The sequence below is a fragment of the Hyaloscypha bicolor genome (genome assembly GCF_002865645.1).
Source record: "Hyaloscypha bicolor E unplaced genomic scaffold K444scaffold_52, whole genome shotgun sequence".
NCBI classification, from domain to species: Eukaryota; Fungi; Ascomycota; class Leotiomycetes; order Helotiales; family Hyaloscyphaceae; genus Hyaloscypha; species Hyaloscypha bicolor.
Genome location: NW_020194554.1, coordinates 804,090 through 829,119, shown reverse-complemented (window position 1 = coordinate 829,119; position 25,030 = coordinate 804,090). Strand labels below are relative to the sequence as shown.

At 45.8% G+C, this 25,030-nt stretch overlaps 7 protein-coding genes across 7 annotated transcripts; 3 read left to right on the top strand and 4 right to left on the bottom strand.

Annotated features, from left to right (window-relative positions):
- Window positions 1-45: 45 nt before the first annotated feature.
- On the top strand, window positions 46-2,296 carry K444DRAFT_661285 (uncharacterized protein; the record flags this gene model as incomplete). Its single annotated transcript, XM_024886566.1, has 5 exons — window positions 46-248; window positions 297-612; window positions 664-1,222; window positions 1,272-1,370; window positions 1,420-2,296. 5 exons carry the CDS (start codon window positions 46-48, stop codon window positions 2,181-2,183), a joined length of 1,941 nt encoding a protein of 646 aa, XP_024740153.1. The 3' UTR covers window positions 2,184-2,296.
- A 2,153-nt stretch (window positions 2,297-4,449) lies between these two features.
- K444DRAFT_584927 (putative cytochrome P450 oxidoreductase OrdA-like protein) lies at window positions 4,450-6,339 on the bottom strand. The gene is made up of 3 exons (XM_024877892.1): window positions 5,944-6,339; window positions 5,695-5,886; window positions 4,450-5,636 (listed from the first exon to the last, which is right to left on the bottom strand). The coding sequence occupies exons 1-3, from the start codon at window positions 6,276-6,278 to the stop codon at window positions 4,592-4,594; spliced, it is 1,572 nt and encodes a 523-aa protein (XP_024740152.1). The 5' UTR covers window positions 6,279-6,339; the 3' UTR covers window positions 4,450-4,591.
- A 3,362-nt stretch (window positions 6,340-9,701) lies between these two features.
- On the bottom strand, window positions 9,702-11,143 carry K444DRAFT_330567 (uncharacterized protein). The gene has a single exon (XM_024871956.1). It carries the CDS (start codon window positions 11,064-11,066, stop codon window positions 9,999-10,001), a length of 1,068 nt encoding a protein of 355 aa, XP_024740151.1. The 5' UTR covers window positions 11,067-11,143; the 3' UTR covers window positions 9,702-9,998.
- A 292-nt stretch (window positions 11,144-11,435) lies between these two features.
- K444DRAFT_716202 (kinase-like protein) lies at window positions 11,436-12,544 on the bottom strand (the record flags this gene model as incomplete). The annotated part of the gene is made up of 2 exons (XM_024888380.1): window positions 12,136-12,544; window positions 11,436-11,933 (listed from the first exon to the last, which is right to left on the bottom strand). Exons 1-2 carry the CDS (start codon window positions 12,502-12,504, stop codon window positions 11,436-11,438), a joined length of 867 nt encoding a protein of 288 aa, XP_024740150.1. The 5' UTR covers window positions 12,505-12,544.
- A 2,721-nt stretch (window positions 12,545-15,265) lies between these two features.
- K444DRAFT_626980 (uncharacterized protein) lies at window positions 15,266-16,995 on the top strand (the record flags this gene model as incomplete). The annotated part of the gene is made up of 4 exons (XM_024882743.1): window positions 15,266-15,456; window positions 15,505-15,716; window positions 15,930-16,848; window positions 16,914-16,995. 4 exons carry the CDS (start codon window positions 15,266-15,268, stop codon window positions 16,993-16,995), a joined length of 1,404 nt encoding a protein of 467 aa, XP_024740149.1.
- A 2,622-nt stretch (window positions 16,996-19,617) lies between these two features.
- Window positions 19,618-21,266, bottom strand: K444DRAFT_661281 (uncharacterized protein; the record flags this gene model as incomplete). Its single annotated transcript, XM_024886565.1, has 6 exons — window positions 21,156-21,266; window positions 20,969-21,085; window positions 20,744-20,836; window positions 20,435-20,686; window positions 19,732-20,244; window positions 19,618-19,626 (listed from the first exon to the last, which is right to left on the bottom strand). The coding sequence occupies exons 1-6, from the start codon at window positions 21,171-21,173 to the stop codon at window positions 19,618-19,620; spliced, it is 1,002 nt and encodes a 333-aa protein (XP_024740148.1). The 5' UTR covers window positions 21,174-21,266.
- A 2,654-nt stretch (window positions 21,267-23,920) lies between these two features.
- On the top strand, window positions 23,921-24,944 carry K444DRAFT_716200 (uncharacterized protein; the record flags this gene model as incomplete). Its single annotated transcript, XM_024888379.1, has 2 exons — window positions 23,921-23,967; window positions 24,173-24,944. The coding sequence occupies 2 exons, from the start codon at window positions 23,921-23,923 to the stop codon at window positions 24,765-24,767; spliced, it is 642 nt and encodes a 213-aa protein (XP_024740147.1). The 3' UTR covers window positions 24,768-24,944.
- Window positions 24,945-25,030: the final 86 nt, after the last annotated feature.

The window sequence follows — 25,030 nt, the reverse complement described above, 5'->3', positions numbered from 1 at the left end:
AAAGGAATCCGTCCATATTTATGTCTTTCACGCCAAATAATCACGATGGAACTTCAACAACAAGACGAGAATGCGGAAGCAGCATCCTTAGTCAGTAGTTTCAGTCTAAATGTAGCTGCTCAACACCAAGATGATGTTATCGCAACTGCTCTTTATGGCCAGGAACTTGCCCAACGACGGCAGAGAGTGAATCAGGTCCTCGGAGAAAGGCAGTGGAAGGAATTCTATGAGAATACTGGAACTGGGCGGTATGTTACTTGAAGCACGGCGAAGGTTGCTTAAGTCTGACAGATCAGAACTCCGGCCGAGACTGAGCTCATTGTGGAACGCAATTTGTTGGACCAGGCATGGAAAGACTTTGTGCCTGATCCCCTGGACAAGAAAAATGCTGGCATAGCGAAGCTCGCACCGTCCAGCAGTATGGTATCGATTAAGGACCTAATGAGTGTTGTCATAAGTGTAAGAGATCAGCAAAAGGGTCCTGGTCGAGCACATCGATACCTGAGTAAATTTCTAGAGACCTTGGACGGTCATTCGAAGATGCTAGGTACACTTCCAGACCAAAATCTTTACGGATCGATCTTCTGCGGGGCTCTGAAGACCCTGATCAGTGTTAGTATCCATTCTCCATTTCATAATCAAGCGGAAAACTGACGGATCCAGGCGTCTGCAAATCACAGAAAGATACTTGAAGCTCTGTCAAAAGACCTTGTTGATATTGGAGAAGTGGTTGAGCTTTGCGTACTGCAAGTCCAACTGTTCTGTACCACAGAAATGCAGGGACTTATCCGGAGCCTCTATGCTTCCATTTTCAGCTTTTTGCGAAAAGCCTTAGGCTGGTATGAAGACAAGAGGAGAAACCGACTGCTACACAGCTTCAATGAGAACTTCTACAACGTGTTTTCTGACTCAATCGACGAAATTCGCCGAATAGGAAGGTTAATACGCACAAAAGGAATGATCGCGAATCACGCAGAAACTCGAGATGTGCGTGTAATGATCGAAAAGATGGCGAACGAGCACAATGAAGTCTCGGCTGATGCTCATTACTGGAAACTTCGTCTTCAGAAAATAGAAGAGAAGTGTGATATGCTTCTTAGCTTGGATTATAGACGTCAAATTGGATCTCACATGGCAGATCTTCTGGTCCTTGAAGGCCAACAAATCGCACCGTTGGCTTTGATGTTTAATGCCACCCGGACGGGAATCCCCAGTGAATATAGTAAGTTTCTGAGCTCTTGGGCCCCAAAATTGATTAACCTAAGAGCTAGTGCAGTGGAGTCAAACGAGGACTTCCACACGGCTCGATGATTCATCTTTGGCGGGAAGTGTGGGCACAGCTAGAATCGTCCCCAAACACATTCGGTCTGGTAAGAATGGTTCAAGTTTCTGAGGTAGCATAATCTAACGTAATTATAGATCAGTCTATGGGAATTTACCAAAAGGATCAATTGGAAAGGGATTCTCGCACTCTTGAAGAGTTCATCTATCTCCAGCTTGACCCCCTTGAAGTCTGCCAGGGGAGTCAAATTTTTGCGGAACACCAAGTCGTGCATGCAATAAAGGAGTGGAGTACTTCCATCACCTCCCAAATACTCTGGATCTTGGGTCCTCTGGACCGCCACTACCCTTCCAACCTCTCGTCCATCGCCGCGGCTCTCATCAATGCTGCGGATGAAGCCGCAATCCCAATACTGCACCTATTTCTCGATTGGCCTTCAGATGAGCAACTCCCCATCTTCAACTTGCTCTACTCCCTCATACGCCAAATAATCAGTCTCCTCCCTGAGCAATTCGTTAGTCCCGTTGACTTCAGTCCCGAAAAATTTGAGAAACTTAACAGTCAGATGGAATCCTGGGAGGCGGGTCTGGCGGTCTTGAGTGGCCTTTTAGACCTTGCTCCTCCGCTTTTACTTATTATCATCGATGGAATTGATCATTTAGACTACCTTTCGGTTGGGTCACGCGAGGTAGGCAACCTTCTGCGATTACTCCAGCGACATGTTTGGGATGATGAAGACCAAGAACCAAAGAAGACATTAAAGATACTCTTCACAACAGCGGGGAATTGTGCTGCTTTGAATTGGCTCGATGAGCGGAGCTCGGCGATTATTCGAATGACAGAAAGCAAACCTCGGCAGTTGGGCAAATCCAGAGCGGGAAGATCTGAGGTCGCTCTGTGAAGAGATTAATCCTCAGTGGGAGAGTCGTAGTTTTGGTTTGTTTAGAAATGCGCGTGGATGACATCCTTAGTTTTTAGTATATCCTGAAATCGGCAAGTGAGTTGGAGAATCCGTGTTTGTGCAATATGTTTGCACACGAACAAAAGGCGCCAGCCTGTTGTGCCCATCCACACCGTGACCTGGTTTTCCATTTTTCGAGCTCCTTGTCTCCACCAACGGTCACCTTCGCTTTTGCCCTTCCATACAACTTCTGCTTGTTGTTGAACCTAGTGGCGAGCTCGAAGTATGGCGATGGCCCAGGCGCTATGAAAAATGCCATTCCCGGCCCATTTGTGTGCCCCCACTGCTTGGGTTCTTAATCGTTAATGCTGTTCGAGCCTTGCCCTCACTCTGTATTCTTAGTGAATTCCACCATAACTTTTATGTTCTTGCCTGCGTTTCAACCTGCGTCTCATAATCATTTTCCTCTTGATTTGAATGTACTGCCACTTTCTACTGAACCTTCCAAACTCACGTTGGCCTCTTCTTTCAGACAATGCTGTTTGACCGTTGTCAGCTTTATCGACTCAGCAAACTTGACACACACAATTTATGGTCCTTAACGGTGGTCTTGCCTAACAGCTCACGAAGTCGAGAATTAACCTACATCCCGGGCTCCACCCAGACGACCAGATTCTCCAGCAACGAATTTGAAAGCAAAAACAGATTCTACGGAGAAGCAAATCGTGTGACCTCCTTAGATCCCAAGCACTTAACGACATGGCCCAACATTGAATAGAACCCCGGATCCTATACAGCGGGTGCGCCCCCTCTTCTATATACCAAGCTCAAGTGTCCTCAGCCTCGGGCCCGGTAACTAATGACGAACGCTATCCAAAATCAAAATGCAGTACCTGAGAGGAGATTCAAGATGCGAGACGTGAAACATTCTGCTTAGTTGTAGTCTTCCATTTGTTTTTATGGCTTGAAACTGCTTTCTACTACCCCAAAGTGCATTCATGGTCCCAGAATTAAGCTCAATTTGGCTCTGATTTCTAGGGATCAAACTCCAGAAGCGTATTTGATATCAATTCCCTCTAACCTCACCTCGACAAATCTCTTGTGGCTTTGTTCACCGTTTCGTTGTGCCATTCCCCTCTCGTTTGATTCGCGTGCTCCAACACTGGCGAGAAGGTGCAGCTTTTCTACAACACGGTGTCCGACGTCCTCGACATGATCTTGTGCCTTCGCTTCTCTAGCTTGCATCAACTTTCGAAGTGCCTCGCCACTTGTCAGGAAGTCCGACTCCCGGATGCCTTCCCAATATGTATTGACATGGACGGAATAAATCGTTCTAGATGATTTAAATCATCTGTAAACGGCTTGCCAGTATTCTATAGCAATAATTGATGTCTGATATGATCATCCAGCGAACTTCAAAGGCCAGATTTAGAACGATTCGATTGGGATCACCGTGACCAGGACCGCGAAGGCTCTCTAGAAAGAACACATTGTGTGCCTAGCTCGCACCAAACGGACGTTGCCACGACGCCCGTCATCTACGTCCCCGTTCCGGCAACTCGGTGTGCCTGGTTGTTAGTGAGGAAGCCTCAGATTTCGAACGTTGGGGTGTATAGGAATTCGCTCGGGGCAGCGGTCACCGTTCTGATTATCATGACTTCGCGATCTCTTCTATAGTAATCCGTTCTATAGCCTTGAATCGAGTTCAATTGATTCAACCTCGTAATCACCGAGGGATTTGAGTTCTCACTCATTTGGCCTGGGTCCGCGGTAGCATCGCAGAGGAGACTCCGGCCAGCCAGATCGCCGTTCCGGCTCCAGAGCTGTGAGTAAACGTCGTTTCATCACGAGAGGAACTGTGGTGAAACAAAAATCTAAAGGCAAGTTATCCTCACAGAGAAATCCTCAGTGTAATTGTGCGCATTCTGACTATAATTAATAAGACTGTAATGTTCCTAAAGTCAGCCATGAAGTCTGTTTCTTGTTTCTCGGATTCCCAATTGTAGGCCAACTTATAAGGTCAGCGTTGCTCGGGAGCGGGTTCCGGTAGGGCAACAAGCGGTCCTGATGACTGCTTGAGAAACTGCCTAAGTAGAATACATCTTATTCTACTTCAAGGAAAGGCATAGCTTCTAGAATATTCTAGACTCATATTTAGAAACGCCTACGCAATGTCGTTCGTCGCTGTGGCCATGTCATTCGTCTTCTGCAAAAGTTCAGTTGCTCTTCTTGTCTCACCAGCTGCCTTGACAGCTTGATTAGTCTCCTGGCTCAATGTGGCAACCTGCTGCGGCGTAATTGCATTCTGCTGGACTCTTAACCCTAAGTACAGGTACTCCTGCCGCCACCACAAAGTCTAAACGAGGTGGCCTTAAAGCCCAAACCTATTACTTGAATTTCTTTATTTTCTAAAGAAATTTGGCATCGCTCTCTCCACAAGGATACTTTACCTCCACTTCGCTGATTAACTTCTCATGTACCTCACTGCGTGGTGTTATCCTACACTTGGGCGGCACTGGGTGGCTGATAATCCCTGCTTTAAACTTGATTTCAGGCTCGATTTCAGCCCCCCTTTCGTCAACAGCTTTTTTGATGTCGAACACAGCTAGAGTCTGAGCAAACATAAGATAGATGTTTGAATCCGCTACCACACGGCCAGGGCAGACCCTTCTTCCGAAGCCCCAAACCACATCCCAGGGCGTTGGTTCATTGAATGGCGCTAGATAACGCTCTGGTTTAAACGTCATCGGATCGTGGTAGGTTTCGGGATTGTGTGTGAACCACCAGATAGACGGTATGATTAGTGACCCTTTGGGGATGAAGTACCCGTTGTACGTATCATCCTGATCTGCCATGTGAGGAAGTCCCATAGGCGCAATGGGATGCCATCGTAAAGCCTCTTTGACAATTGCATCCACATATGGTAGGTTTTCCCTGTCACTGAAAGTTGGTAGTCTTGACGATCCTACTACCCGATCAATCTCTTCCTGTGCTTTGCGTTGAACTTCAGGAGTTATGCTCATTGCGAGAAAGAAGGAGGTCATGGTTGAGACACTTGTGTCTGCACCGCCTGTGTACAGTGATGCAGCACTCCATTTGATCGCATGCTCTTCTTCCGGTCCAAGAGTCGGTAGATTCTGCTCGATGAGTTTTGACACGTAAGAATCTTCGTTCGAGTGATCCGACATTCGCTGCTTGACATATATGTACGGGTTGTTGACCACATCCGTCAGTGTTTTCCTCCACAACCGAGCGGTGCGCTTGAATCCAACTCCGGGCAACCAGTCCGGAAGATATCGCAAAATGGGAAGAATATCCACCATCCATACCCCTGGCACTACCGCCGCCGAAAATTGCTCTAGAGCTTCATCAACAACTTTGACAAGTGGATCTTCTTTGTGTTGCTCGATGTTATAGCCGTAAGTTATCTTAAGGATCGTTGCCCCAGCTTCTCTGTACTATGTATTAGCCCATATATCCGCGCAGTCTCTAATGAATCCGTTTTCCTCACGTTTTGAGATGTGCGATCATTTCATCCGGTGTACGATTCATCCGCGAAAGAAACCGGCCCACCTCGGCCTCTTGTATCGCAGAGAACCGTGATACTGCTGCCTTCGTGCCAATCTCTTGGTGAGCATACTTGCGATAGAGCCTGTGTCTGCTGTTGTTTGGTTGGCTTGATAGCGTTTCTAACCACCCACACCTAAAGAATGTTATCAGTGAGCTTCCGGCGCTTTTCTGTGAAGTAGAGACAGCTTACATCTCAAAGGCAAACACCATCCTCGGCCTCCCTGAGTGTATTGTGGAACGTTTCTCCATCAAGTCATGCGCTATATTCTTGTCGTGAAGGATGATGATTACCTGACCGAGAACTGTCACCGAGCTTATCGGACCATATAGATCTTTATGCTTCAGCCAATGTTGATACTCCGGCATCCCCGTCGGCGGCATATCCGTGATGTTTCCAATAAGCGGAAGCCCTTTAGGCCCTGGCGGAAGCGGTGCGACATTCTTCTTTTTATCGAAGAGCGCCCTTTTGATCATATACAAAGCAAGCAATAGAAGCGCAGCCTCCACTGAGACGACACGTGACATGGCGAAACCTAATTTTTGGAGACCCCGATAGCCTGAGTAGTCGTGCGAAACCGAACGTGATAAAGATTTGGGAGGTAGACCACGGGAAAGAGAGATATATGTACCGGGCGGGATTAGCCGTCAGCATTCACCCCACAAGGTTACAACGTCTCTGCCCGATTAAATGTAGCGAGACAGGGGGGGTCTAGCCAGAAAATCACCAGAATTGGTTTAAACACTCTTTCCCGCCCCCGGTCTCGCTACCTTTAATCGGGAAGAGACGCTGTAAGCTTTCTCTGGACTGTCTTATCAGGTTACCCTCCGTACACTCGACACCTGCAGGTGTCTCAGTCGGTCCGACTCAAAAGCAACGACCGCTGTGCAGTAGGCGAAACTCTACGGTCTGCTGCAAAATCACGATTTCACGACCCTCCGACCACGTGGCCAAATATTGTCTAAACTATATAAGTTCCTAGAATTATAAACTTGGGCTTGCTGTAATTAATTCAAACTATAGGGCTCTAATTCTAAGTAAGTAAGTACGGAGTTATTAAGAAAGGCGCGGGAACACGATTTTTAAGGCTCGCGTGCTGGGCAATCACTGAGAAGTTGCTTGCTGGGCGAGAAGCTAAGCTAATACCAATATCCCAGCATCGCACTTATTCGAGCTTCTTCTCACCGCTTGATATTTATATTTTTTTACTCTAAAAATCGCGCTTTCTTAAATAAGTTTTTAAGTACTCATCTAAAATAAGAGCCTTATTCAACTATAATAAACCTAAGTTTATAATTCTAGAAACTTATATAATTTAAATAATATTTAAAATTTTAATTAAAATTATATATAAAATTTAATTATAAATTCCTTAAAAGCTTACTTATTAATTATAGCTTTAATTCTTAAGAATATAAACCCTTTATAAGACTTAGATTATTAGAGCTTATAATTAATTAATATTATAGTCTTATTTTAATATAAGTTTTATTTCTTTTAGCTCTTAATACTACTTTTCGCTTAACGCGGAATTATATTTAAAATAGTTCTAAAATAAAAAAGAATAATTATATTTAGATTTAAAAAAAAAGGTTATTTGAGTTGGACCCACTATCCGTGCAGCTGCAGCCGATTGTGAACTAGTCCATGTGTTTAAGCGAGCTTTTGCAGCGAATCATATATTCTTCTTCTCGATCTAAGACTTCTGATTCGCTCTAATTTTGCGGTATTTGATCATAGAAGTGCGCACCTGGCCACAGCGGAGCAGATTGCTAAACGGCCAGGCATGAAACAGTGAACTCGTGTAAGCAAGGATCAGTTGTGCAGCCCTACATCGAATCCTAGTTCAGTGCGGCACATCCCGCAAGGCTGTGAGACGGCGAGGAAATCAACGAGGGCGACTAGACCACTAGACTCTGCAACAATTCCACCATTGTTCCGCCAGCTCTAATTGTGAGAGAGAAACAGAACTACCCCCTCCTTTGACCTCACGCCGACCAATTTGTCATGGTTATTGGCCTCTCGACGAGTGGTCGTTCCGGCGGGCTTGGAGCACCATAGCCATTTGCCAAGCCCAGGGAAGTACGTAGATCAGAGTAAGCATCCACTGCGCAGAGCCACAAACTCCAGGTCAACTCACAAGTCTAGCGAATCCCTTCAAGCCTGACCGTCGCCCTTCATACAACACGAGAAAGGATGCTGTTCAGATATTCCCAGAGACGAAGCAATTCGTCTCGCAAACGATACAGCAAGGGATCGAGGTGGCACATTCTCCGAGCAAGCTACAGTGACTGTCGCTTAGTTCTCGTGTTTTAAGCGAATTGCACCAAAAGTCAGTAAGAATACCAACTTATTATTCCACGAAAATATATTAGAACTAGATCTAAGAATTAAAACATAGGCTATTTTGAACAATTCCAATTGTTCTATCTCCTTGAAATTAAAATTAAAAGTAATGTAGGAAAGGTTTAATGAGGGTAAAGGTACGGGGTGGCGTAATTAAGCGAAAATAGGTGTAAAATCACAATTTAATACTATTCCTAGGATTTACTCCTGAATTAACCTATAAACTTAGCTTATAAGCGCTATATAAAGAGATAAAAATGTACGGAAGACTCGAATTAGTTAGGTGCTAATTGGGCGTTACGTGAAATTGATGCCTTTACCGTAAAACTGGGAAGTGAATCAGGTGACTTTTGCGGTAAAAACAGCAAAACACGAGAACTAAGCGACTAGTACTGTACCTTCGCTGCTGAAATGCTTCGAGTGTTGCTTCTGCCGCCCTCGCAGCATTCACAAGGCAATCAACCAGAACTGGGTGACTTCCGCCGTCGAAATAAAAATCATCCCGGAGTGGGCGTTAAAACTGTTGGGGCAAGGAGCTGGGTTTGAGTTGTTTGAATGGTGCGGGTACCGGCATACTTCTCCACGGCGCAGTTGAATACAGCATGGGTAGCAAGGCGTTGTTTGGCTAAGCTTCGTGCTGTCGTGTCACTTTTGGCTGGCATGGGTAAATTGGACAGGATCATGGGAGCGCGGCGCAGGTATACTGAGCTCAGAATATCCTGGGTGGGTAATGCATGATTTTGCACGCCCAACGTCTTGTATAATAACACGAATTCAGGGATAGTCCATCGAATTGGAACTTTGATACTTGGTTTATGGCTTTATCGCTCCAATTTCTCAGCCTACTTCGGATTCTTAGATTGAACTCCAGAGCAGATAATCCATCCAGCTTGATTCTGTTCAAAAATATAGTTCTTCAGGCTGATCAGAATAGCCAAAAGTAGAGCAGAATGAGGCTGACCCGATAGCTATCATAACCACTTGCCTCGCTTGCTTGTAAATAGAGCCCATCTGTTGCACTTGATGATTTCGCTCCCAAGTGCCATCTTTGCTTGATAGAAATCGTGTCAATTCTCAGGATCTTGGTTTCGTTCTAAGTCGCAGACGTTTCAACGCCAGGAACAGGTTCTCTCGACACCGTACTTCTTGCCGTCGTCAGTGATAAAGTTATCTTTATCTCCGGGGCCCCACATTTATGAGAGGACTTTGCACTTTGGCCAACCGGATAGAGTTGGTAATGGATTGGAGGGGCGCTGTTGGCGGAAGGCTGGACTTCGTTGAAGTTGATTCCATCGCCGACTCTACCTAGCGGAGCATGTTTGCAACCCGGATAATTCATTATTGTGGTAGGGCGGAATCAGGAGCGATTCATCTGGCAATAGAAGCTGAGTTTTACGTTGCCGTTGAGAAGGCTATGAGAAAGAGAGGAGGATGACGAGGGTGGAGTGTATTGAAGGGGGACGTTGGCCTGGCGGTATTTTCAGCGGATTTAGGAAAACGCTACAGCATTTTTGATGGGGGAAGTCGACTTGCAGCCTTACAGCACATCTGACTGCCTACTGTAACAGCTGTGGTGCCCTTTGTGAGCAGTGTAGGAAAATATTGCCAAAGTTGCTGGTACATTGAACAGGGTATCGTATGTGTGTATCAGTTCTTCGGAGTCTGTCAATCCTTCCTCAATATCTACTTTTCTAACCTGACTGTCAAATTACCAGTATATATGTATATATACAACAAGAATCAACATGATACATAAGCCCGGAAACTTTAAATGGAACACGAATCGAAAATGTATGCAGGGGCTCACGTGTAGAGCACCAAATTAGCAAGTGCCGAAACAAGGCGAGAAGAGTGCGGTGCCCGAATTTCTGCGTGCTGCATCTCGTCTCCTTCAATCTCTGCTACGGTAAATTAATTCTTGTGCTAGAAAAGGACGGACACAAAAACTTACTAAAACCTTCTCTCACCCACCTCAAAGAGTCCAATAATTCCAGCGCCATGGCATTGGCCCCGTCTGTCTTCATCTTGACCCCCGACCCCAAAATCCGATATATCCTGTCGAAAACCACGCTCTCGACCTCTCTACTATACGCTTCTGCGTCTCCAAGACCGCCCTCCTCATCCATATACACACTTTTTGCGAAAAATAGATATTCTTGACTCCCGGCTTCAATTCGCTCAAGTAAGAATGCGAGACATATGCCTACAAAAACACTTGTTCCCCATGATGTCTTATTTGACGCTACGGCCTTGAATCCCATGAGGACTTGCAAAAGGAGCGTCTTGTAGATAGCGAAGAAGATAGTTTTGATTTGGCGGTTGAGGAGACGAGGTATCTGGTTGTCTGGAAAAGCGAGCTGGGGGCCAGTCGGGGACGGGAATGGGGAGTGCGTAAATGCTGCCGGGATAGTTTCGAGGATTAGGCCGACGCCAAGAAACGATTGAATAGCGATGAGTTTTATCGCATTTTCCATGAGGACCAACTCGTGGGTTGGGCATTGGGGGTTGTTAATTGATTTGTCTTTCCATTCCTGGAAGCATAAGAGCAAGACTTCGAGAGTCCTACTTGAGTGGTCGAACCCACGGAGATTATGCATGAATCTTGCATAATCCGGCAAATGATTGTTGATCAGTTTGTCCAGGTATTTGTTGAACCTTCTCGTCGTTGCCTTTTGAGCCGGTTTGTAAATACCAACTGGCAAGGAATAGTGGATCGCCATGGCTTGGGAATTTGACTGTGTTTGGAGTGAGTAGAGGTGACATGAGGGTACGTATCTTCTGATATTGAGATGCAGAGGCTGCCATGGGAGACAGAGCAATTGCACATCAACTCCGAAAGATTCCCACTGTTCGTCGGCAACGACCGAGCGTCTAAATTCCTTCAGCGAGCGTTGAGTAAGATGCTGAATCATGAAGGAAGGATGCAGATATGACATTAGTGGTTGGAAAGGGAGTATTCCTGGGAACATTTCTGGATTTCGGTATATGCGGTGTTGTTCAGCCTTAAGGCAGTCTTCGCTGAGACTGTGTAATTCAGTGGAGTCCTAATAATTTTAGCCAATGCAATGAAGAATTCCAAACGAATCTCTACCTCCAGGACTTCCATTCCGCAAAGCATGCCCATCGGTAAGTGTTCTCCAGTTTGGCTTATCCGTTGACAACATTTCCCAAAATATGGATTTGGCTGGTTGGTGGGAGTAGCGATGCTGGTTTTGCGTATTTCGTCTATTATGTCGGTAGCTCTGACACGGAAGGTTCTATCAACTTGAAGCATCCTCGAAATCCAAAGTAAAGGTGAATTGTCGTCGCTTGAGAAGTCTTGCAAGTGTGAAATCCATTCATCGATACCTTTGGGGTTGTTGGAGAAGAGGGCACTTTTCGTCCGAGAGTTGAAATACTCTCGCAACTGTGATAAATTTGCCCTTGAGGACAGTGACCATTTCTAGGAACACGCATCCCAGAGACCATATATCAGATGTTGAATTGCTTTCCAGTTCTTGCATCACCTCAGGAGCTGCATATAGTGGCGTCCGTCCACGATTTGTATTCGTAGTGGATTGCCCTAGGTCTTTCCAATCGAGGGCAAGTTCGAAATCCACCAACAGAACATTCGCCCCGTGAACCAATATGTTTGCAGGCTTAATATCTCTGTGGCGTATGTGGTGCATGTGGAGGTATTGAATCGCTGTAGCGAGACAGCCAAACCATTCTCGAATTCGAAGAGCATAGCGGGGCTCAGAGGAGGTCTCGGCAAGCTGGAGAAAATCTTTGAGGTTCGAGTCTGCGACAGGTGACATGATTATTGCAAGATTGCGTGGATTTGTGTAACTGCCGACCTGTTGGGTACAAAGTAGGGTGTTAGCAGAAGTCGCGCCCTATAACACTGACTTGACGTCTCACAATGTGACCTCAACACAATCTTCATGAAAGTATGGTAGCTGCATCAATCCAGTGACACCGGCGGTACTTCCTGCAGACCCTGGAATGAAAAACTTGATCATCCTCAAACAATGAGAGAAATACTATGGGTCTCCTTACCATTTGAACACAGTGTTGATGCTTGATGCGACGTAAGACCTGCACCTCACAACGGAAAGACTCAATGTCATCCCGGCCGCGATTATCACCAAAATCACTGGCTTTCCGAATAGTCTTCCTTGCGTACACTCTTCTGTCACTCAGACTTAAGACCTCATCCACGCGGCCAATACGTCCTCGCCCGATTGATCGGCGACGTTCGAAAGGGGCATCATGTCTTGTTGCGAAGTGTCCATGGGAATCTCGGGGTCCTAATCGAAAGCATTTTGAATGAAGGCAAACACGGTCCTGCGCTCTGAGAAATTGGAAGCAAATCTCTGGTTTGAGTAATTGCCGGAGGGTAGTATCGGAGGTAAGGGGAATCCACATGTCATTCAGTCCATTTCTTAACAGTACATCCAGTGGTTGGGGTTGGCTAGTATCTTTGATCTGGCCGATATCTCTTAGAATGATGTAGAGTCAAGGATTGTCGCTCCAAGAGTGATGACCATCTCTAAGGAGATCCAAAGCAACCTGCTGGATTTCTTGCTCCGTGTATCGATCGTCAATCTGACCCGCTTGGTGAGATTGTTTGGGAAGAGCTCCATCTGCACTGGCGATTTGGAACATATGAGCGACTGGTTGGTACTTCGCTTTGCCCTGCTTCTAATTCGCCGATGAATTCGATCTGTCTCTCGAGCACGGACTCATGCGAGCTTCTCTTGAATAACCACGAACTTTGTACAAGAAGACTAATTTTTTGTTTGAAAGAAAACAAAAGGCGAAGAAAGGAAAAAAGGCTGGCCAGGCGCATGCTGCGATCAATTTGTCCCAGCATCCTGAGATCCTCAAAGGCGGTGAACATTGTGCATCTTCACCGCCGAAATGGACATCATTGCGAGTTCGCACACACACACTGAGTTGACCTCTGATTGATTCGCCTATGGGAAGGCTTTTGCATGCCACGGGCTGTTCTGACACAAGGCAGCCTCTGATCAGATAGGTATAAAGGTCGTCGCATTCTTCTGAAGTAAGCCGTCTTGGAGATGAGGCTGAAGGGGTTCGAGAGCTATTCGCCTGTTCTGAAGATCTGGCTTGAAGTACGGCAAGCGAGTAAGCACAAGGCTGCAGTCAGGGGGTATTGACTCTTGGCCGATACTTGAGTCATTACTTGATCAGTCAATCCCAAGAACCTTGCATTTTGAGAAGGATTCAAGAAAAATCAAAGATTTCACCAGTCTGATCGTGCGCCTCTTGAGCAAAGCCCGTCACCAGCGTGGCCCGGCCCCGGCTGCCTGGTCGGGGTGTCACACTAGGAGTCAAGATGACGCTAGTTTCCGTCAGGGGTTCTCGTTTAATATCTAAAATATTTGCTGCGAAGCCCCTTGCGAAATGTTGTGACCGCAACCAAATGATTCACAATTCATCATCCACTACAAGAGCTTGCTCTGTATGTTGTTCAAAGATATCTTTGACGTTTGCGACAACTGCATCTGACCTTACCAACTCTACTATCAGCGAGCTGGCGCGTTCAACCCTTCTTCGCCGGCAATGCCAAAGCTGCAATCCAAGGGATCCGAAGGACCTCGTCCTTCTCCCCATCCCCCTCCATCTGCGCCTATAACGCTAGACCCAAGTAAGGCCTCGCATCTCTCACTTCCGTTAATTGTTAAAGGCAGAGATGTGCTGATGCTAACCTTGTGGAAGTGTATGGCAGATAGTCTTCAGCGATCGCAAACAAGCGTCCTGACCGAACCGCCCACCTAGACAGAGCTCTCGAAATTCCTCCTCGCATTTTCAGCTCAACATTCAGTCATCACCACCTGCAAACAGCTCAATTCAACACTGTCGTTTTACCCTGGCGCAAGTTTTAGACTGTATCCGTATCGACTCGCAAAGCTTTCGTGTACGAACATATTTCGAACAGAACTAGGGGGTCTCTCACGAGCAGGAAAATGTAACATGTATTATCTGTTAGAATGCTGGAAACTATAGAAGTCTTAATTTAGTGGCGCACCTGGTGTTTGACTGCTGCTCTCTAAGGTTTGTTTGGTGCAAGGCGCAACAAAGGTTCATATGCAAAAGCCGTGTATGGGCAGGCTCTGGGAGAGTCCTAAGGCACAAAATATCTCTGTCTACCGTCGCAGAAATTCCGGCACTCAAGATTTCATTCAGCCAGTCAAAATACGCCAGAGTCATTTGCTTGCGAACCTCCTACTGTGACCGAGGTTGACGTACTTCGAGCTATTTTCCTTGCCTCCGGTACTTTTTCAATGGTGGCAAGGCCCCAAAGAAGCAACCTCAGGGCGTAATCTAATCGAGAAGCAGGGCCATGATTTGTCCAAAGGCAGGTACCTGGGCTCTTGCACAGTATGGAGCATAAAATTTATCTATTCTGACTTGTATTCATGATTTTATTGAAATTAGAGAGAGTCACTTTTTTTGGATGAGGGTGCACGTGGTAGCCACATCTGAAACCACGCGTGACTGCAGTCTTGAAAGTCGTTCCTCGCAGGGGTGCCCCGATCTCCCAGCCTTGTGGCTTCCACACTTCATGCTGGGACCTCCGCACGGGGACTAGGACCAAAATACTTGCGGTGTGAGGGGGAAAATTCGCTTCAGCCTTAGGCACACGTTTCGCTTAATTATGGCGCTAAGGAGTATTTAGCCTCGCTCCCAAGCTTCTACGAGCTTCACGCTTCTCTTCTAGAAATAATTACAATTCTAGAAATCTCCTCTGTTCCTATGTAACGTGAATTACACCTGGTAATTCGTCAACCTGGTACTTGGTTCACTTCTGCCTATTTCATTGAAGGATCTTCAGCGGTGATCTTCCTTAGCTCTGCATGCACTTTTATCTCATTGGTCGAATTCGGTATCCCGCAATTTCTCGCTACGAGCTCCGCCCGACCACTGTGCATGCTTGCAGGCTGTGTCGCCGCCTGTCATTTTTGGCGAGTTGCACTTTTTACCATTCTGGTACAGTAATTCACCTGATTGGTTTCTTGAATGACTCAGCAAGCTGTTCTGCTTCTTGTAGGTTTCATCTTGGAATTTCTTTTCCTCCTCTCTCTCACTATGACTTCTTTTCAACAACAGATAACTCACCCCGATTGCCACAACTAATGCACATGCTAACTTGAATTTCAATATGGTTGGCAACGTGACCACTTCAACACTCCAGGACCACGCGGGGGAACCGCCCACCCAAGAATATTGGGATAAAATAAAACCAGATGTCTTTCGAATCTATATTGAAGGAGACAAGTCTGGGAACATTAAACCCGCGAATCTAGAAGACACGATGGCCGAGATCCAGAGATCACACGGACTCCAAGGATGGTATGTTAAAAATGACAACACCTGGACGCAAAGCTAACATGTGACCAGCGTCAGAACTTGGAAGGACAAGATCAAAGAATGGGGCTTCTCCAAGAATATATCAACTCGCAACAAGCAATGGATTGCTGCCAAAGGGACGAAGCGTAAACAAGAAGGCAAAGACACAGCTTTCTTCCAAGGAGGTGTTCGAATTGCTCCTACAAAGATTCAAGATTGTAAGAGAAGAAAGACTAGGACAATGTCTTTCCCTCTGAGTGCCCGTGAGTTACTTGATGCGAAATGCCTTCTTATTCGACCTCTTTTAACGCATAAACGAAGCAACACCTCCCAATATCACATACAATACTCCTAGTCCCAGTTGCAAAAATTCTTCCTCGGAGGTACTCTGCAACCCCTCGCTCCTTGGTTCTCCTCTAATGATAGTTAGCAAATGTTCGGAGCACCCACCACACACCACTCACCTCTGCCCCCAGCGTCAACTACCTCACACGCCTGCTGGATTCATTCCCCTGATTCTGAACGGCAGAGTCTGACAACTTCTATGGCCGATATGCAGCAATTACCATCCATCTCCGGCATCGACCTCTGGATGGCCGATAAAAATCAGCCATGGTCCCAGTACGCTTTACGTCGCCAGACCGGTGACAATGTCGAGCGTGTACTTGCCGAATTTGAACTCTTACCCAAGCAACTTGAAGACGCTGGACTAACCGAACACAAGAACAAGTTCGAGGAAGGCCAAGCGTCCGAATATCTTTCTAACAGACAAGATTCCCCGCTCGAACTCCGCTGTATTAGCGATCGATTCTTGGCCGAGTCTCATTCGACGATTGTGAACGAGCAATGGGAAGAAACTGTCGAGGAATCCTCCTTGGAGTGTGTTAGTGACCTTGCGGTGAAGCTGGCCAGCTCTCACATAGAACACGATGAATCCGCCCCACAAACGTTGAAGAAAGAATTCGAGCTTGCCGAAGCGCTTGAAAGAATGGGCCAGTACGAGAAAGCAGAGTATCATTGCCGCCGAATCCTTGATATACATTCCCAGATCGTCGTTGAAGCATTTCTGGGGAAAATTTTGGCAAAGACTCATCGCTTTGAAGAAGCAACATTCTTGCTGTTTCATGCTCTTGCTGCCTTTATCATCCTATTCATTCAAAATTCTCTCGATGAAAACGCTCGGCTTTTCGCACGAATCGAAGCCGTTATGATTGAATTGCTTCTTCAGAGCGACGAAGGCGCCCCTTCTTTGACAGACCACTGGGGCCTCATGAGGGACACGCTCCAGAAACCAACTTCTGATGGAGAAATCTACCAAATCTGTCCTCAGCTTTTTCTCCACGGCTTTTCTTTCGCGCATGAATGCTTGGCTCTTGGATTAGTGGATTCTAATCAGTACCTGCTCGAATCAGCTGGATGCCTATATCGGGATCTACTTGGGCACTCCTTCCATCAACTAGATGTTCATCACGCGATCGAAAAGGCAACAGCTCACCGGGGATATGCACGTCTTTTGAGAAAGGAAAAGAAATGGATATCTAGTGCGAATCAATGGCTCCTCGCTTGTGAATCCGCCCTAAATTCAGCTATCCACGACCGCGACCTCATCGAACTTTTGGAGAGCGATTATCACAAACAGTGTGGGCAAAAACTACTCAAGCTACTCAAGCTACTCTAGAGTAGTCTTGAGTAGAGTAGAGTAGAGTTTGAGTAGCGTAATATAGTACTTGAGTAGAGTAGAGTAGAGTACTACTCTAGAGTAACTCAAGAGTAGTCACGTGAATGTGGTAAATCGGTATTTATTTAATTATTAATAAATAAATAAGGTACCCATTAAGTAGCAGTATATAATTTAAACTAGAGCTTATATAAGTCTATTTAAATACTACTTCTTTTTTTTTATAAAAAACAGATTTCCCTCCTCGGAATCTTTCTTTTCCTTCTTTTGTCCTTCTCTCCTTACTTCTTCTAATTCGTCTTTAAATAGCCCCCAGCTTTTTAAGCAAGATATTATCTTAATAGTACTCTTATTAAGTCTATTATGTAATTTAGATATAATAAGAGCACCTTGAGAGAAGAGTTTGCCCTTAATAGCCGAGGAAGCCTAAGAATATATTATGGTTCTACCTTGCTTACCAAGCCTTGCCACTACTTGATTGGGCAATGTAGTGGCGCTAGACTCGGGCCACCCCGGAGCCTTACCCAATTAGGCCAGCATGTCACGTGTAACGTCACGTGTAACGTCACGTGCGCACTACTCAACTACTCTAAAATATTCTAGAGTAGTTGAGTAGAGTATTGAGTAGAGTATGAGTAGTGAGAAATTTATTTGAGTAGAATATGAGTAGGGCCCACTACTCTACTCTACTCTACTCATTTCCCACACTGATCACAAACTCCTTCTGCACTTGAACCGTGAACCTCACGAAGAAGGCTCGCTCAAAGACAGCATGAAACAAGCGTTAGCTCGCATCCGAGGCCCAAGTCCTTTTGCCATGGAGCACATTTCAGAGCCCGTTCAAGGTTCACACGTCGAGGAATACCTACTCTCATCAGACTTACCCCTACACATGATCGCCGTGGAACCCTCGGTGATATCTCACGTCGCTCGATTCGGATTATCTTTAGGATTGAGTTCGTCAGCACACGGAGACAAAGACCGGACTTCGACCGCGAGCATGACTGCGAGCTCCAGCCGTATGAGCCACCCTTGGGGGAAAACCATGTCGGCAGGAGAAAACCGCGGGCTAGGGATGGTTTTCTAGATTTTCGATTTCATCACTCCAAGTCATCTTTTCCAAAATGTTTTCAGTGGCTCCGGGTATCGCAAATTTGCTGGCAGAAAACTACTTGGATGAAAAATTTGCTTTGGACTATGCACTTCTCTCGTCACATTTGGTGGCATCATACCTGGGTCTACTTCATGCCTTCACTTGAGTCAAACTTTGGTGTCTTGCTACTTATTATCTTGCACACAAATGAAGTTGCTTGAATTGCTTGAATTATCCATCGTTATTCGAAAGCTACTAGTAACAAGTTAACTTATATCTGAAATCCGGGGACTTATAAGTAACATACCTGCACTACCATATAGTACCCAGCCTGAGATCGGGTTATCACGTGACTGATACTAGCAAGCTGTCCACAAGGTAGGGCAAGATCATTATCAAATGGTAATATTTTGCAAACCGGACTTATGGTGGTAGTGGGGTTCTTGAGCAATTTTCCTGCCTGTACTGAGCAGAAGTGGATGATTCTGTCTGCTAACGTGTTTCAAAGGTGGAAAGCAATTTCATAGAGATTTAGGCTACTTAGAAATGTTGTTTCATTCAGAGAGGGTGGAACCAGTAGCTGTTGTCCATATCGTGGTTGGGCTCGAATCCGAAGCCTGCTCACTCAGCGAGATGATTCAAATCAGGGTCGCCGGCGTAAGTACAGGGCTGAGGGGCTGAGATCCCAGTTTACAAGTGCCCGATCAATCTCTCTTCGGCCTTGCCTCAAGTCCCCCAGCCGTGTAGGATTCCAGGACCTAGGATACGACAGGATACCATGCCTAGTGTGTGCAAGGGTTAAGCCAGACCGGAATGCCTAACTGCGAGCTTTCAGAACTCGTAAAATGCAAATGACGCACTGCCCAAATGACCATCCGACTTTCAGGAAGCCAGCCCTGATGTGGGCATTGTGCTGCATTTTAAAGGGGTGGCGAACCTTCATGCAAAAACCCCTGTCTATGTACCACTAGCCCAGACCTTCAGCTTGTTGTTGCCGCTCTCCAGAAACCCAGAGAAGGACTGTGGTAAAACAGCACTCAAGGGCCACGAAAAGAGAAGAGAATGCTTGAGGTTTTGTGGTAAAATCTTGTCAAAATCGGAGAATGCTAGTTTTATTACATTGTGCGGTAACATAAACGTGGGCCCCATTTTGGCCCGGTGTCAATGTCCTTCCCGAGTTACCAAGTTTTGCCCAGGGAATACGTTCTACCCCCTTTAGAAGGGTTCCTGCTGGAGCAAATTTCTGATCCTCTACGGAATTGCCGTACGTGATTGAAAGTCATATTGTTCCTCAAACCACTTCACAGGACGCAACAATATCGTGGAGAACCATGGCGTTTGCCTTTCGTATTTTGAGATATATCTTTACCGCGCCATAACCGCAAGCAGCAAATCATCTCATCTAGTTGATTACAGCACATATACCCAAGCAGAAAGCATCGAAAGGGGGTGAACAATAGCGGGTAGTCAATTTGCCTCCCTCTCAACCCCCCCTAGCAATACTAACGTGGGTTGTCGTCGTGATCCCCCCTTTCTCCGGGCCAATGATTTGGTCTGTTGAACCTGTGAAGCAATTGGTATAATTTTCTTGCTCCGCGAAGCCGAATTCGCGATGGCCAAGTTTGGAAAGTTCCACCGCATTCGCATCACCGCTATCTCCCACTACCGACGCATCATGGCCAGAGAGTCGCGCAAAGGTGGGTTTGTTAAGTTTTCCACTCTTTAATCTACTCGAGGGTGTGGACTTGCTGAACTCTGAGCCCCCTTGAGCGTACCTCTTTGTAAAAGATGAGGATATTCCAGGCAGTATACCGACGACTAGACAGACAGTTACCTCCACAGCCGTGAGAACCATAATCCTCTTGATGCTGTTTTGAACGTCGATCGCTAGCAAGATAATGCGGATAATGCTGACAATTATAGCAACAATTGCGATGCTATAAACGCCACATATTGCGATCCTGAGCCGTCTTTCGGTGACTTTGAGTAAAGCTGGGAATGGTAGTATGCATACTGCCGACTTCAACGTTAGTCGGTGGAGATGGAGACTTGGATGATAAAGGTAGAAGAAATTGGGTCTCTTGAAAGCAAGATTTTTTGGTCGGAGAAGGAAAAACAGACGAACAAGTTATATCAGTTGCCAAATGTATCGTAAAGTGAGTCCACTATATCATGTTAGGAATAATTTACGATATGAGGGATAAACATACAAAGTCCCAGGCATGTACTATTGGCGGACATTGTCGACCTGATGGCAAGGCCCACCTTCGTTCCAGAGGCCAGCAGGCGAAAAAATATATTACGTAGATAAGTGGCCAGATCCCGATCAAGAAGTATAAGTTACAGACAGCTAGAAAGTGGATACGTTGGAATCTCCTAGTAAGTTGAATATGGAGGAAGTTTATTGAGATTTTAACAGCCCATAGTGAAGCAAAATAGAAGAAGGTGCCGGAGAAGAACAACTATAAGCTCACAGGTCATTAGCTTTTATGTGCTGAGGGGGAGCTGTATTGACAGACCTTTTGAGCCTCGATAAAGCTTGAAGGGTTTTGCATTGTTGGAAGAAGGTCGAAAATGCGCAGTTGCATTCCAATGAGAACTAATTGCATAACCTTAAAAGCATTGTTTTTCTTAGCAGGGTGAGATATAGGATATGGAGAAGGAATAAGATTTACTCGGACACCACGCGACTTTGGGAAGGGGAGCTGTCAAATAATAAGAGAAGTAACTCAAGGGTAACTCACTGTAGCAAATATCAAAGCAAACTCGAGGAGCTCAACCCGCTTCTTGACAATAACACGAAGATAAAAGCGAGCAGCGCATGCCAAACATGATGTAATGGCACAAATAATGAGCAGAATCTACAAGTGTTCCATTAGCAAAAGGTGAATTCGGTAGGAGCGTTGCAAGAAATGAAAACTTCAGACGGACCTGCCCAACTTCCATCATTTTGATTACCACTGCAACACCGTGAAGTGAGATTTATCACTACGTGCAATGATTATAGAAAGAAATAGTTCAGAGTCAAGATGTGAATGGGTGATGATAGTCATGTTCAGTGTTTAAGAATGAAGCATCAGTATATATGGGGACTGGGTCGGTCGAGGTCGGTTGCCTATCCAGGAAGAAGCCGAGCCGTGTTAAACAACGGGAAGTGCGTGGCGCGTGTCTCAGCCATCAAAGATGGGACCTCCCTTACTTGGATTACACTACAGTAAAGTTTTAAGTTTTTTGGCGCATTGACTCGTTCTAGAATGTCCGAATTACAAAAGAGCAAGAAGCGAAGTGCAGCTATTTGACATACATTTTGACATATCCTCGGAGCAATGCAAGATTTTTTGATTGAAATAGCGACAAGAGAGCTTATGGCGGGAAAGGAGATGAAATTCTGGCTGGAAATGGATAACGGTCGGGCGTGGAGGACCGCGCGCAAGGTGCAAGGATTTATGGATTATCGATCATTGAACGCTTTCTGCAGGGCGAAATCCCCCAGGCTTCATGCGGGACCCTGTGGAACAGGGAGTGAAGTGTGCTGGTGGTACCAATCGGCGTCGAGAAATTTCTGAAACACCAACCCAGTGGCTTTGGGCCCGCTTCCCCAGCCGATCGGTTCATGCCGAGATCCAGAAAATGAAAAGGGTTCTGCATCAGGAGCGAATGGTATGTGAAAGCTCGGAAGAAATTCTTAGGTCAGCCAATGAGTAGTCTGTGAACTCAGACACAGGAGCCTGCCGCAACAATAATGTAGAACTCGGAGAGCATAGGGATGGACGAATTTATTTAATTTATGTAAATAATAGTGGGCTAGCGCTAACTTAAATAATATTGGTCTAGCCAGTAATAAATGCAGAATATTTATGCAGAATTTATGGTGTTTATGCATTATTAGTATAAAAATCACGAAGAACAGGGATGAAAACAGAGATACTTAATTGATATTAAGAGAAGTTTAGATAATTGTGTGAAATTCTGTCCGCACGTGACAGCAATTGCAGTAATTCTACGAAGTATTGGTTCAGAGTGGGTTCTAGCTTATTTGGGAAGAATACCTATAAATAGTATCATTTATTGTATATTATTGGTCTAAACCCCAAAAATTTATCAATAATAATATTGGTCTTCCCAAATCCTTACATATGCCACCCCTAGGAGAGCATAACAGTGCGTGCTTATTGAATACTGGATTGCACTTTTAGTCTATCGGTAGGCGAAGAATCATCGTCCGAGCTTTTACTGAACGTCGAATGCGTCCCAGATCTGCTTTGAAACCCAGAGTGTGCTTTAGTGATCCAACAATAGCTCTCATTCCCCCTTGCGTTTCCATAAGCTGTATACGAAGCAAAGAAGACCATGTCGGATCCAGGATTGAACCAGGTTCGGAGATCGAGTGAAATTTATCTTAACGACCTCCACGATCTTTGTCTTCAACCAGGTCATCCAGAATCTGCCCGCACTTACCAGGAGAGCGAGAATGAGAGATTCCAAGTGTTCTCTATGACATCAGAGAGTCCACATTGAAGACTGTTTGTCTACTATCGCAGGCTTATACCTGAAGTTCCGCTTTGGTTGCCCGATCCCACAAGAATTGATTGATGCGTGAGTGAACCCCCCGAGATATTCCTCTCGCTGAGAAGGGTTATATCACGAATAAGAAAGAGGCTTGGCACCTTCATTACCTGGTTGATCAGATCCACACATGGGCTGTTAATTCATTCAGGACCTTTGTCCTAGTTCGGCTAGGAGCATGGCATGCATACCGAGTGACGGCACCGAGGCCTACCTTGGTCCAAAATGCCACCCAGGCGACGCAACCAAGCTTCGATAGGTATGAAGTATTCAAAACCTCTAGTTTAGAGGGTCAAGTGGCTGATTCTCCATATAGTATTGGTGCTTCTCAGACAGCTGGAGATCTTTTCAGAATGGGAACGGAACCCTCCTTCAACGAAGACACACAAGAAGCGCTGGACATTCTGGATCAACGAATGTCACAGGAGGAGCTCGGAACTACGTCAATAGGTTCTCCTGAACTCATTCAACAATTACCATATTGACCAAATATGCCAAGCTAGAAGCGGCAAGGGAGAGCAGAAGACATCGAGAGGCTTACATGGCGCGCCAGTCAAGAGACAGCAAGGTAAAGTTTGATTCGCCCAGTCTCTGGTTTCAATAAGGACAAATTGAGCCGAAAAGGTAGCGATCATGACTCTTGTGAAGGAGGTGTGGTCTCTACAAACGAGTCGTAGCCGAGGGCGGAGAGTGGACTATAAGGGCTAACGCGTGAGCAGCGCTCACACTGGGCTCACCTGACAAATCACATAGAACAATAGCAAAACATAGTCGATAGGTAATACGAGGGCTTACCACACTCCTCACTCAATTCAAAAAACAAGGTATTTTGCTTCAGATTGCCAGAAGTGTGAATAAATTGGTTGCCTAGTGCAGCCCGAAGTCATAGCAGTCCGTTGATATGCCAACTCTTGACAAATAAATGAAAATATACGTCATTCAAAGGCTTACCATATTCCCGATTCAACAAGAAGGACAGGGAATGACTTCAGATCGTTGGCTGCATATGAAACCCGAAACGGCAGGTAAGACGATAACAGTGCGGACAAAGGGGCGTTGATCTGCCAACTCTTGGTAAACAATGAAACCTCAAGTTGTTGCCTAGCCTTTCCGGCTGCAGGAAGCTCTACATGTCATGCACAACTTATGTTTTATCTCCAGCATTTGATGCATCTTGGTTTGTCGAGTACCTGAAAGCAGAGACGTGCAGGGTTTTGATTGATCCCAGAAGGTTGACAATTCTAGGCTGCAACATTTGTTAGATTTTTCTCCCTTTCATCGACTTTTTGAATTTAAAAAAAGATCTAAAAGAATATCATATCTATTAAACACATTCCAACTCCCTAAGCTTCAACTCTAATACTATCCTTCCAAAATATCAGCCCCGACCTTCAATCAAAGGAGTCCTCCCTCAAGACCCCATTCTGGGAGTCCCTTGTAATCACCCCAAAACTCAAGTACGCCATCTCCCAAACATTCCCAGACGGCGGTGTCCCCGAGCCCGCCCTCGCAACTGCAACCGTCAACCAAGACGATGCCCTCAACCACTCCAAACTCCTGGCGGTGAAAGACGTCCTCACCAAAACCGTCGTACAGAGAAACGAGACACTTGAGCCCACGAACAAACTTCGTTTTACCGCTCTCCATACCGTAGGAATGATCTGCGCTGAACTGGGGCAATGCGAAGAAGCCGAAACAGTATATAACAAGCTTATCACAGAGAGTGATAAAGTCTCTGGACCAGACTCGAAGCAAGTTGCAGGCGCGGTCTCAAATCTTGGGGAGGAGAGCCCGCAGTATCTTGGGGGTTCCCGGGGGATGATCTCTGTTTTGGAGAAGCAGAGGAAGATTGGGGAGGCGGGGGAGATATTGAAGGAGGGGTTAGCGATTGTGGAGAGGATGAGTGGGCCGTATAAGGTTGAGGAGACGGAGGAGATGCAGAAAGTTGCAGAGAATTTTAAGGGTTTGAAGGAGTGAGGAGCGGATTTCTTACTCCAATTGGCACTGGTTGTCCGAGGAAATTAGCAGTTTTTTTTTTGTAAAAGTAGGATTAACTTATAGCAAATATACGGCATCATTTGCATTTCTTTTCTACTTCGGTGTGTTCATTTCCGACGTTCCTTTCCAATGCACGAACTGGAGACCAAAAAATCACAACGTGTGAGGTGGAGATTGTCCCAAGCAGTTCCAACGGAGATCTGAAACAGCGACATCTATTTGAAAGATTTTGAAGTGATGAG

What these genes read in the sequence shown, in the direction of transcription:
- K444DRAFT_584927 (XM_024877892.1), bottom strand. Translation starts at nt 6,278, where the DNA reads ATGTCACGTGTCGTCTCAGTGGAGGCTGCGCTTCTATTGCTTGCTTTG. An exon ending in ATGGTGTTTGCCTTTGAGAT is followed by an intron (nt 5,887 to 5,943) that starts GTAAGCTGTCTC and finishes AACATTCTTTAG; the next exon opens with GTGTGGGTGGTTAGAAACGC. An exon ending in ATGATCGCACATCTCAAAAC is followed by an intron (nt 5,637 to 5,694) that starts GTGAGGAAAACG and finishes TACATAGTACAG; the next exon opens with AGAAGCTGGGGCAACGATCC.
- K444DRAFT_330567 (XM_024871956.1), bottom strand. Translation starts at nt 11,066, where the DNA reads ATGTTCCCAGGAATACTCCCTTTCCAACCACTAATGTCATATCTGCAT.